Source organism: Lycium barbarum, chromosome 4 (genome assembly GCF_019175385.1).
Source record: "Lycium barbarum isolate Lr01 chromosome 4, ASM1917538v2, whole genome shotgun sequence".
Classification (NCBI taxonomy): Eukaryota; Viridiplantae; Streptophyta; class Magnoliopsida; order Solanales; family Solanaceae; genus Lycium; species Lycium barbarum.
The window spans coordinates 132,971,140-132,984,560 of NC_083340.1; the positions used below are offsets into that span (position 1 = coordinate 132,971,140).

Sequence of the window (13,421 nt, forward strand, 5' to 3'; positions counted from 1 at the left end):
CAAAATTCTTAGTCACTGACCATATTTTTAATGGTTACAATATTAATGCAGCAACGTTACTACAATGAAACTCATCATACTGTTGATTGCTCTCGCCGGTTGATTAATTACCATCTTAATGAGTACTTGAGAAAGCCAACAACTATGTGCAATAGTTGCACAAAATGACTTTGGTGATTTTACCGCTATAATAGGTGCAATCTCTGCAACCTCAAATCATAGTGTAGAACCGTACTCTATAAAAATAAAAAACAAAATTTATCACGAATATATTCAAATTGAAAACTCAAAGATCAACATTGTTTTCCTTAGTGAAGTGATGGACAATACAATGACATCGGGTAATAAAAGCTTCGGAGGTGGCATCAAGACATACAACACTTCAACAATTGGTATACTTATGCTTTTATTTAATTACTTCGGCTTCAGAATATATACCTAATTTAACTAGATTTCATTATTCTATTTTTGCTTTTAAAATGCCAAGGGGCAAGACTTCACAGCCTTAGACATCACTTTTAAGAGAACCTGGACCAGAGAAGTATCAAATCGTAGCACAAAGAGCAAAAACTTATCACCTTAGCTTCTACCTGTGTCATTTCGAGGGCTATCAAGATACCATGTACACAACTATGACATACAATTTTCAGGGATTGTCAAGTTTTTGGCACCATAGACTTTATTTATGGTGATGCAACTGCGGTGTTCCAAAATTGCACCATCGAAGTACGAACGACGATTCCTGTATAATACAATAAAATCACGATTTCAGAACACAAAAAATAGATAAATAGAACGAACAAACTGAAATTGTGATGTAAAATTGTATCTTATATAAAAGCAACTCCAGAATTGAAGAAAATGGGTAAAAATGTTGCGACATATCTAGGACGGCCATGGGACAGCTTCGAAGAACAATGGTCATGCAAAGTGACATTGATCTTTTAATAAATCCAAAAGGATGGATAGAGTTTACGTCAAAGCCCCTAATTCGCCCATTTTATGTAGAGTACATGAATAGAGGAGCAAGTGCAAATGCTATGGAACGTGCGTCATACGTGCATCTTGTGCATCCCGTGTCAATTAGTAAAAATTTTAAAAATCCCAGATATATATATATTGTTAAAACATGTGTTATAACAAAAAATTTTAAAAAAAATTGTACAAGCTCAAAATGATGAAGGATGATCATATTTCAATGATTTGGTAGTTAAACTCAAACTAAGGGTGTCAAGTGGGCCGGGCCAGCCCGAACCCGGCCCGGTAAACCCGGCCCACCACCGGCCTGGCCCAAGCCCACTAATAGGTGTAAGGGGCTGGGCTAGGTGAGTTTTATTAGGGGGCTGGGCCGGACAAGGTGGACAGCCCACCAGCCCGGCCCACCATAAGCCCAGGTGATGGCCCATCGGGGCACCGGCCCGGCCCAGCCCGGCCCACTTCAAATTAAAAAAAAAGAAGATAAGTATTACATTTATTACTAATAATAAGTATTTTAAAAACATTGTATCCCAATAAAATAGTTGTAGCTATAATTGTGGGATTCTTAAAATTTTGGAAGCAAATATATGAAATATTTATTAATTATTCAAACCATAGTTAGAATCTTACTTTAGTTAATTAAAACTTAACCATTAATTTTAACTCATGTAATGTGTCTCTTATTCAAGTAAGAACTTGAGAAAAATGGAGACAATAAAAATGAAGAGGAATCGAATTCGTTAATATTTAATTGCTACTAAATGAAAAATAATTTACCTCTGAAATTGCTGATGCGTGAAATAAATCAAATACCCCTTTTAAGTTACTATCTTGCTGTTGGCTTACACAAGTTCAAAAATATTTCAATAGGTTATACAGTATACTATATAATAATATAAACTATTAGTTATATATATAATAATATATTAATATAATCTTATTAGTTTCAAATATTTTATATATAATAATAATTAAATATTTTTTAGCATATTAAAATGTCTCCACCGATGATGGAGACGTGACAATCTGCACATGACATTAGGACTTAGGATCAGATGAGATAATTAAATTAAGAACTTTGGTTTAGTATCAAAACTCATGTGCATTGTTCCCATTTAGTTCCCATTTAGATGAGTAGGAAATTTAGAGAAAGAGGAGAGTAGGGAATTGTGAGATAATATGGAGAAGAATGAATGGTATTTATAGTTTGAAAATAGGGCCAAAGTATAATTTAAGGAACTTGAAGGTTAAAATAAAGTTGACAACAACTAGATTTTAAAGTATTAAACTTAATAAATTTTAGCATTAGAATTTTTTTTAAAATAATTAAAATCCGGCTCGGCCCACTAACTAAAACCCGACCCGGCCCACTAACTAAAACTTGGCCCGGCCCACTAACTAAAACCCAGCCCGGCCCACTAACGGGCCCGGTTAGCCCGACGTGTAGCCCCTATCCGAGGTGGGCTGGGCCGGACACCCTTTCCCTCTCCAAGCCCGGCCCCCAGCCCGGCCCACTTAACTTACGGCCCGGCCCCGACCCGGCCCCTTGTGGCCCACATTTAAATGGCCCGGCCCACTTGACACCCCTAACTCAAACTTATGTGTCATTGTTTAAACTTATGAAGATAGCACAATTATAAACAAAAGTAAATTGACTTATATATTAGATAGTCTTAACTTATGATTAAAACGAATAGAGAAAAATTATTAATAGATGTGGTAGATTAGCTCTATAAAGGAGAAAAAATAAAATTGGTGAAAATTATACTAGTATATGAGAGTCAAAATTATATATATGTGTGTTAGGAAACTCACAAAATAAACCAGTATAGTAATAATAATAAATATTATTTTTAGCAAAATAATATAACAGCACTTGAAAAAATAAATATTACTATGATAATTTATTTAGTAAATATGACTTGAGTCGTGTTAGGCATTGTCCTAAGAAATTATTTAAGCAATGTGAAATGTTTCCCCAGGATTAAACAAGCCCTTCTCTAAAGGTAATTAATTTAGATGATATAGGAATCAGGGAAATTTAATAATACCAGCAAGTTTTACTAAAAACAACTAAAATTAAAGGATTTATAAAAGAAGAACAATACTTAAAGAATTTTATAAAAGGACATGACAAAAGTAAAGTAGAGCAAATGAATATCTCTCTGTCGTGTGCTTTCCGGATGCCAAAGAAGAGACTGTTTATAGGCATGAGAATTAATTTCAAACTTGACAAGTGTATAATCACTTGGCAAATTCTTCCTTTGCCACATTGATCATGAAGCCACTACATAACACTTGGTCACTTAGGTGTCAAAATCTTTTCATGCAACTTGCCACACAAAATTTAACTTGCCACTTCTCCAAGTAATAGTATCATTTGTCACAAAATCTTTAAAATACTACAACAATCCCCCACTATTTTAAAGATTTTTTTTTTAAAAAAAGTAAAACTTGCTGAATTTGCATGTCTGAAATGCAGTAGATTTGGTTCCTTTTGGGCTATCAACCAAACTTAGACCAATAAAATTTAACTTACAGAATTACTGGTGAAATATAAAATTTCTATGAACCAATAATTCTTGTTGTAAGTCAGAGACTTTATCAATCACATTTCGACTCCGTAATTTTGCTGTTCAACGCGGTTTTGCGCCCTAGGCCATGCGCGTGCCTGGTTATTCGTGAGAGCTCTAGAGATTAGGCCAACATCTCATAGGAGCAGTCTCACTCCACTCTCATATAGGTGAATTCATCAAGAGTACACTGCTTTAAATACACCATCCATAAGGAGTATGAATTCATTAAGAGTTAATAACTCATCCTCATAATTAGTAGCAGTTCAAACACTCTCTTTTAAGTGCGCAACGTCAATATCGACTTGTTATTATCATATGAACCTACTTCATGGAATCTCCAATTACATAGGTTGGGTTACCATCTCTATTGACAATCAAATGGCCTTAACCCCATCTCTTTTGAGGTTTGAAGAATTAATTTTCTTCCCACAGATTTAGTCAGTGAATTGGCCAAATTCATTTCTGGCTTCACATAATCAATGGAAATTATTCCATCTCTCAACAGCTGTTTCACGACATCAAGTCTCAATTTCATGTGTCTGCTCTTACAATTATAAGATTTATTGCCGCTTGACAATCACAATGCATAAACACAAGAGTCAACTCATCCTTTATTAAAGGGATATTCGCTAAGAAATTTCTCAGCCACTCAGCATTCAGAACCAGCTAACTCTAGAGCTACAAACTTTGACTCCATAGTTGATCTAGCAATGATCGTCTGCTTAGCTGATTTCCACGATATTGCACCCCCACCAAGGGTGAACACATAGCCACTAGTGGATTTTGTCTCATCTGAATCAGAGATCCAGGTTGCATCACAATATCCTTCTAAAGTAGAGGGAAATCCACTATACATCATACCATAATTCATGGTTCCTCTCAAATATTTCACGAATCTAATTAATGTAGACCAATGCTCATGATTGGGATTACGAGTATATCTACTCAGTCTACACACAGCATAGGCCATATCAGGCCTTGTAAAGTTCATTAAATGCATCAGACTCCCAATAATTTGCGCATATTTAGACTGAGCAACGGGGTCACCATTATTCTTTTTCAATTGAGAGCTAGCATCATAAGGAGTGGCCACAAGTGTCACCTCAAACATTCAAACTTCTTAAGAAGTCTCTCTACATAATGTTCTTGTGACAGTAATATATTATCATCACTCCTTATAACTTTAACTCCCAATATCATATTTACTTCACCCAGATCTTTCATATCAAAATTAGTAGACAAAAATAATTTGGTACTCTCCACAATATTAAAACTTGTACCAAATATGAGCATGTCATCAACATATAAGCATATTATCACATAATCATTGTCTATCACTTTAGTATAATCACATTTATCCACTTCAACCGAAGAAAACCCGTCTTTAATTAAGACTTGATCAAATTTCTCATGCCACTGTTTAGGAGCTTGCTTAAGGCAATGAAGTGATTTCATTAACTTACAAACTTTATTTTCTTGTCCAGTAACAATACATCCCTTAGGTTGAACCATATAAATTTCTTCTTCTAAATCATCGTTTAAAAAAACTGTTTTAACATCCATTTGATGGATAAAAAGCTTGTGAATTGACGATAAGCCAATTAACACTTGAATAGAAGAAATTCTAGTCACTGGCGCAAATGTATCAAAATAATCAATATTTTGCTTTTGAGAAAATGCTTTTGCTACTAATCGAGCTTTATATTTATCTGTAGTGCCATTACGATTAAGTTTCTTTTTGAAAATTCATTTACAACCAACAGGTTTTGCACCAGGAGGTTAATCAGTCAAAATCCATGTATGATTTTTCATGATAGAATCAATTTCAACTTTTATTGCTTCTTTCCAAAATTTAGCATCAGGAGAAGATATAGCTTCAAAATAATTTGATGGTTCATTATCGACAAGAAAAGTTTGAAAATCATTTCCATAAGAAAACTATTCTTTCCTAGGCCTTTTGCTCCTTCTCAGTTCCTCATTAGAGGCAATCTCACTCTTTCTTTCAACAGGTGCATGAAATTTTTTATCAGACAGTGAAAAAATATGTTCAAAAAATTCAGCATTTTTTTGTCTCAATTATAGTAATGCAATCAAGCACATCACTTTTCAACACAAGAAATCTGTATGCAGCACTATGTTCAGCATATTCAATAAGCATACAGTCAGCAGTTTTAGAACCTATTTTTCTCTTTTTAGGTTCAAGCAAAAGAACTTTAACAAGGCACCCCCACACTTTTAAATATTTCAAATTAGGTCTATAACCTTTCCACAGTTCATAAGGAGTTTTACCAGTTCTTTTATGAGGAATCCTATTTTGTAAGTGACATGCAGATAATATGGTTTCACCCACAAATTATTAGGTGCATTAGAACTAACTAACATGGAGTTAATCATTTCCTTAAATGTTCTATTTTTCCTTTCAGCTACTCCATTAGACTCACGTGAGTAAGACGGAGTTATTTCATGAATAATACCTTTTTTTTTCACAAAAAGCATTTAAGGACAAATATTCTCCACCTCTATCAAATCTAATTCTCTTGATTTTTCTACTAAGCTGATTTTCAACCTTCATTTTATAAGAAATAAAGGCATTAAAAGCATCATCTTTATTTCTAAGCAAGTACAACTTAGTAAATCTAGATAAATCATCAATGAAAGTCACATAATATCTTTTACCACCTCTAGTCATAGTCTGCTTTAAATCACCAAAATCAGTGTGAATCAAATATAATAATTAAGTTTCTCTATTTACTGAAAAATAAGATTTTTTAGTAATTTTAGCTTCAGCACATATTTCACACTTGTTAAAATTATTTGAGTCTAAACCAGATAATAAACCAAGCGACTGAATTTTCTTTATATATGCGGTATTAACATGTCCTAATCTAGCATGCCACAAAGAAATAGACTCAACCATATAAGTAGAAGTAAATACATTTTCACTAGTATCATCAGAAACATTAAGCACAAATAGGCCATGGTTACAAGATCCATTGCCCACCAAAATATTATTTTTGGTTAACACAACCTCATTTTCTTCAAAAGAAAGTTTCACCCCAACTTTTCCTAATAATCCCATAGAAATCAAATTAGTTCGGATATTAGGAAGATGCAACGCATCACTCAATGCTAGAATTTTACCAGATGTGAGTTTGAAAAGAACTTTTCCTTTCCCAAGAACTTGAGTTATCCTTAAGTCACCAAGATAAACAATTTCTTCTCCTTCCTCAACTTAGGTGTATGACACAAAATTATTTTATTTACACAAATGTGCCTAGTAGCACCAGAGTCTATCACCCAATTTCTCACATTGGCTTCAATATTTATTTCTGAAATGACTGCAATAATTATATCATCCGCTTCAGTCAAATTTATTTTTGACTTATCGGGATTTTCATTTCTCGCAAAAATTCTCTTGCATTGAGATGTATTTTTCATGAAGGTTTTATTATTGGATTTGGGCTTGTAACCATGTCTATTTACATACCAAATTTTGGCATCATCATTTGGCTAAATTGTGAATATATTAATGCATCTGCAACACCATGGACATCTGACAAGATGACCGGAACAGGAGCAGCTAGAACAACACTAACATCGGTATTATCAATAATTTACAAGTAATATTATTTGCCATAGTTTCTTAGATTGTTGGGAAACTCACAAAATAAACCAGTATAATAATAATAAATATTATTTTTAGCAAACTAATATAACAGCACTTGAAAAATAAATATTACTATGATAATTTATTTAGTATATATGACTTGAGTCGTGCTAGGCACTGTCCTAAGAAACTATTTCAGCAATGTGAAATGTTTCCCCAGGATTAAACAAGCCGTTCTCTAAACTTAATTAATTTAGAGGATGCAGGAATCAACAAAATTTAATAATACGAGCAAGTTTTACTAAAAACAACTAAAATTAAAGGATTTATGAAAGAAGAACAATATTTAAAGAATTTTATAAAAGGACATGAGAAAAGTAAAATAGAGCAAATGAATATCTCTCTGTTGTGTGGTTTACGAATGCCAAAGAAGAGACTACTTATAGGCATGAGAATTAATTTCAAACTTGACAAGTGTAAAATGAGCTTGACAAGTTTATAGTTACTTGGCAAATTCTTCCTTTGCCACATTGATTCATGAAGCCACTACATGACACTTGGTCACTTAGGTGTCAAAATCTTTTCATGCAACTTGCCCCACAAAATTTAACTTGTTGCTTCTCCAAGTAATAGTATCATTTGTCACAAAAATTTTAAAATACTACTACAAAATATATATATTCACTTGTTTTTGGGTTGAGCCCATCCTGGTCACTAGTGATTCAAAGATTACATCAGAATTCACTGTTACAAGCTTCATAAAGGGCATGCATTCTCTCCATTCTTCCATATTATTTAGATCTAGTTGAATAGAAATAGCAATTCATATTTTCTACTTCCTCCATTCCAATTTATATGAGTGTTGACCTATTTGGAAAGTCAAATAATTCTTTCTTAGATTTAATTTTAAAAAAAGATTCTTCGAATATTATATAATAAAATTTACATGAAAACTATAGCAGGAATATTAGACCCTATTAAATAAAAACCAAACAGCATCTCCTCTTTCATATTTAGCATTAATACACACACATTATCAATTGGCAGACTAGAATAGGCAACATTCAAATTTTGCTTGGGATTTAGCTGTTTTACCGATTGCGGGGAAAAAAATATAACTATTTACACCAAACTGTATTTAGTTATCATAGTGAAATAATAAACTTAGATGACAATACATAATTTCTTTTCCTTGTGCTATAGTTTATCTTGTTGAGTACTATGTAGGCGCACTACTAAAAAAAACAAAATTTCCCGACCTCAAAAAATCGACCTCATGAGGTTAGTAAAGTCTTAATATTTATTTTTCAAATTTTTTAAAAATAAACCGACCTCATGATGTCGGTAATTTTGTACCAAAATTTGAAAAAAAAATGTACCAACCTCAGTAGGTCGAAAATTTATTTGATACCTAATATTATAATTTATATTTTTAATTTAAAAGAATACCGACCTCACGAGGTCGGTTCGTTAAAAATAATTTAAAATTATTTTTAATAGACCGACCTCGTGAGGTCGGTATTCTTTTAAATTAAAAAAAAAAATATACCGACCTCATGAGGTCGGTATAATTGGGCAAATAAATTAAATTAAAACAGACCCAAACAAACCCTTCTCTCTCCATTTCTCTCTCTTTTCCTCTCACGTTTTCACTCCCCCCTCTCTCAAACCCTATTACGCCGTCGACGTCACCATCATTGCAAGGAGTCACCATCGCCGCTATCCCTAATCAGTACCGCCGTCACCGTCGCCACCGTCCCTAATCAGTACCGCCGTCGCCGTCTCGTCCACAGCCAACCATTTGACGTATGCTTTCTTTCTTTTCTTAATTAATATTGCGTTGTAATTAGAAATCTCCTGATGATGGTTAATGTTCTATATTTGGCATTGTGCTGTTAGTTTGATGGAAGAAAGTTACGGGGAGAAAATTTCTATTTCCAAGTTTTTTTTTAAAAAAAAATTCTATTTCCAATAGTTCAGAAGAAAGTAGGGAAGTTTGACATTCAAGACCGTTCTTGTTTTTGCAAATTGGGAAGTTTATGTTCATGCCAAAGACAATGCCGGTTGCTATGGGCTTTTACAGTTCTGTCTAATGAGAATTGTACTTTTTTTCATGTGTTTGGTAAAATGATAAAATATAATCCTTCTATGCATCAATCTTAAACATGGATAAACAATGGAATTTAATAGAGTAATATTAGTAAATTAGGTTCTTGAAGAATTCATTCCACTGAAGTAGTTGGGTACTGAAGGAGCAAAAAGCCAGAAATTATAGTAGATAAAATCCGATGACATATGCACAAATATGACGTCCAGGAAATGACAGAACTATACAATTATGCAGCCCAGAAAAAAGTAGGTTACCACAAACTTTGAAGGAAGCCTTGTAGAGCTGGTGTTACCTGAAAGTGCTACAACCATACGGGTATGAAATAATATACCAACTTATACTTTTTGGACTCTATACTATACTAAAGAGACTCATACGTGAATTCCAATATTGAAGGCAGTTAGATGCTTAGCTAGTCTACTTTTTTAGTGCAACTATAAACTTGTAAATGAAACAACTGTAAGTTTAGATTCTTCAGCTCCTTGAGTATTAATTACAAACAGTTTTTGGTGGTTTCATGCATCCCTGGCTGCCTTTTCCTTTTTAGTGAGTAAAGTACATTTTTTATCCTCTTTTAAAACTTAGAACTACATTAACATGTGCAGGAGAAAGATAAAAATAGACCTATACCACATTAGTTGTTTAAAGATTTTCAAAGGGGCCTATGATTTCTTGGGATACTTTACCCATACATAACCTTAAGATTTTTTATTCGATGTTCAAATTCTTACACTTTTAGACAATCAAAACTGAACTGTGAGGCAAGAGGAGATGGTCATATTAAAAGGAACAACAAACATATATAATTAGGGGTGAAAATAAACAGACATCGACAAAGAGGAGTAAAGAATACAAGTTAAAAATTAAAGAAAGAGCTTATTAAGTAAGGGCTATCAGATTTTCACCAGGAGGATGTTGATATAATTTAGAACTCTTACTTCTATTTTGGCATGATTCATTCTTTTTATAATGAAACTTAAATAAGATTATGAGTGGAGAATCACCTAGCCTTATCTGCACTTGAGCTTAGCAGTTAGCACTTGAAAATCAAGAAGCTAATTTTTGTATGCTTAAATAGTGTAATCTAATTTAGCTTGACGTAAAGCTTTTTTCAAAGTCTATACAATTTATAGTATTTACTGCCTGGTTTCTTAAGACTCTATGATGCCCTTTCACTAAGTTTGTTCAAGAGCAACTCGTGGTTAGTGAAAAATAATAATACCTCTTTTTTATGTGTCTTACAGGCTATGCCTAGAAAGAAGAGGTCATCTTTTCATACCGTTCCCTCTCTTATGCATAAAGATCAAATATCTCTATCTATAGTAATTGACCTGAGTGATCTCAACTGTAGATATCATCCTTGAAATGCTCAAAGGTCCTGAGCAGGAAATGCCTATGAGTACTACCATTACTTGTCTTCTCATGGTGCTAGGTTCAGAGAATCTGAAAAGCGAGCAACATTATGAGATAATTTTAGAGAATACTGAAGCAAAGGCCAGTGCCAGTTCCAGATGAGGACGCACTGAGAAATAGTGACATTTCACTAGATGACAAGTTGTTACCATTTGTTTTGTATCGTTTATCTTCACTATCTCAACAGATCATCAGTTCTTTGAAAAGGTGAGTCCTTATGTATGGTAGAAACTAATTTTTACTATCTTTGCCTTGCAACTGAGGAGAAGTCCAGAAAATATGTGTACATGAAACAGTATCACTGTCTCCAAGTATTTCTTTTTAATGATCATAAATCATAATAGTTGCTTATTACCATTGTGAATGACAACAGTTCTCTTTTGACATGAGTATGTTCTTTCTTTTAACTCTTCTTTCAAATAGATTTGCTCTTGTAATTATGTCTCTAGAAATAACAACATTCACCCTACATGAAACCCGGTCTTGCAGACATGAAGAACGTCGTCGTGGTACCCACATAGCTTCTGCTTCTAAGGTAATCTTGCACATAACTATGGGTTTATCTGTGCTTAACCGAATAAATTAAGAAGCAATGTTCTGCTATGACAGCTATTTCCCAAATAATTCGCCAATTCTTATGATTTTCGATAGTGTTATCTTGATTCTTAATGCAGTGAACTCGTGAGGGAAGGGCTACACTGGCTGCTCTGAATGTCCTGGTATGCAATTCTAAAACGATATTAAGGACACAGTTGTGCTAAAAATCAGAGTCAACTTAACAGACATTTTTTTGTTTTGGATTCTGATTGTTGCATATGTTTGTTGATGTTAGAGGGAAAATTAAAGGCTACCCAGTTTGGGGTAATCCAAACAGCATGGACGCATTTTTAAATGACAATTCACCGCCCTTGCTGCATGCCTGAGCTATAAAGATATCTAGCAGGAAAAGATAGAATTTGTCTTTGATCCAGAGTAATTCCTTGAATCTCTATCTTTTGTATAGGCTAGATACTTTAATGTTTAGGATACGGATTAAACCTATTATAAAGTTCATTCAAGTGAAATGGATTAAACCACCTGATAGGGAGTTTAACCTTAACACTAATGGCTGTAGTAAAGGAAACTTAGATTTGACAGGAGGAGGCTACTGTTTGAGAAACCAAAATGGGGACCTCATTACTATATATAGCTGAGGCTATGCACTATATACAGGATTAAAAAAGTACACAAAGTGAATATGATAATTGTACAAAGAGTACAAGTAGCATTGAGCCTGAGACATAGTGTTTTGGGCAGATTTTTAAAATGTTAAAACTTCACAGTACTATAGTAATGTCTTAAATTGAAATGAAACAACAATACCTTGAGGCAAGTGGATATTAAAGTAAGAGTTTACTATAGCCTTTTTAATAGAAGTCATATTTTGAGCATGACTTGATTTCCCTTTCTCCCGATATCAACTGATACATTCATTTGTTTGGTCATGAATGGGAAAAAACTGTGTATTCAGTTTTACCTGGATCCGTACATCCAAATTACATTCTAGTATTTCTTATACAAAGTGGCAAAGAAAACCCTGTGTCATGCAGAATCTACTGCTCTTTTTTCCCCTCATTTCTGGTTTTTGATTTTGGATTACAATAACCCGTGATAGTCCATCAAATGGTGCCCTTTGCTGTTGGAGAAAATGTTCCCCAGATCTATTAGAAGCATCTCATTGAAATCAATATCAGTGGATCTTAATGCCTACTTAAGCTGTCCTAATCTGCGACTGATCGGAACATCCAAAAGGCAAGAAAATTTACACTGTCCAGTCCTAAATCCACATGAAGTGCAAATCTGGCACTTCAGATTAAAAAAAAATGTGGGTTGTATTCTGTGGTTTCACATGCATCATGTGTTTTTTAATGGAAAAATGATGTATTCCAAGCTGTCTAATATATGATTCCACATAAAGAAGATCTTGAAGGAAACGTATCGACATCTTGTGTAGCAAAATGTAATTTTCAGTTCATTATTTATTCATACATATTTCATGTTTCACTATCTTACCAAACAGAATAACCTAGTTAGCTAGTTAATCTTGTTATAAACATCCGAGACAAGATATTTAAACTAAAGTTTTTCAGAATTTGATAGTTTTTTCTGTTGAATACCTAATTTAAGTTGGTTGTTAATTTTACCTTTTATTTCAGAATCAATATCAACATTCAAAGGCGGAGTTTCTTCGTACTCAGCCACCCGACACACAGGTGACAGAAGAACAAATGGAGGAAAGGTGGCTTGAGAGTGTTGGTAGTCCCACTAGTTTAATTTTTTGTGGATGTTTGCAAAGGCTGTGAAGTAGTTTAATGTTGTGTAGATGTTTGCGAATGTTGAAGTAGCTTAATGTCTCTTCGGAATGTTTGAATGACGTTTTAATTCAACTTTGAAGTAGTTTCGAATTGAATTTGACGTATTGTTGGTTGTAATATATGTGTTTGTTGAAGTAGCTTAATGTTTTATGTTTTTCAGTACTTTGGTGAATTGTTGGCAGCTATTTGAGCCGGTTTTAGTTGAATATAAAATTATTTCATCTTGACAGGGGGCGGCTGGAATAGCAGCTGGATCCTACCCATTTTTTTGTAGAATACCGACCTCATGAGGTCGGTTTTCTGCAAAAAAATTCAAGAAATTGCAAATTACCGACCTCATGAGGTTGGTTTTGTTGCACCCCAGAAAATTTCGCGCCACAAAA

The 13,421-nt window shown here is 33.7% G+C and overlaps 1 protein-coding gene and 1 long non-coding RNA gene across 3 annotated transcripts; one reads left to right on the top strand and one right to left on the bottom strand.

The window, feature by feature from the left end:
- Nucleotides 1–4,203: 4,203 nt before the first annotated feature.
- On the bottom strand, nt 4,204–4,665 carry LOC132637811 (secreted RxLR effector protein 161-like). Its single transcript, XM_060354842.1, has one exon. It carries the CDS (start codon nt 4,663–4,665, stop codon nt 4,204–4,206), a length of 462 nt encoding a protein of 153 aa, XP_060210825.1.
- A 4,121-nt stretch (nt 4,666–8,786) lies between these two features.
- LOC132636545 (uncharacterized) lies at nt 8,787–12,989 on the top strand. 2 transcript variants are annotated; one of them, XR_009581308.1, is made up of 3 exons: nt 8,787–8,967; nt 10,516–10,891; nt 12,880–12,989. It is a non-coding gene; the product is annotated as an uncharacterized LOC132636545 (long non-coding RNA). The 2 variants fall into 2 exon arrangements; XR_009581307.1 differs by lacking the exon at nt 8,787–8,967 and adding an exon at nt 9,079–9,586.
- Nucleotides 12,990–13,421: the final 432 nt, after the last annotated feature.

Bases quoted from the DNA above. Each gene is read 5' to 3' on its own strand.
- LOC132637811 (XM_060354842.1), bottom strand. From the start codon at position 4,665: ATGTTTGAGGTGACACTTGTGGCCACTCCTTATGATGCTAGCTCTCAA.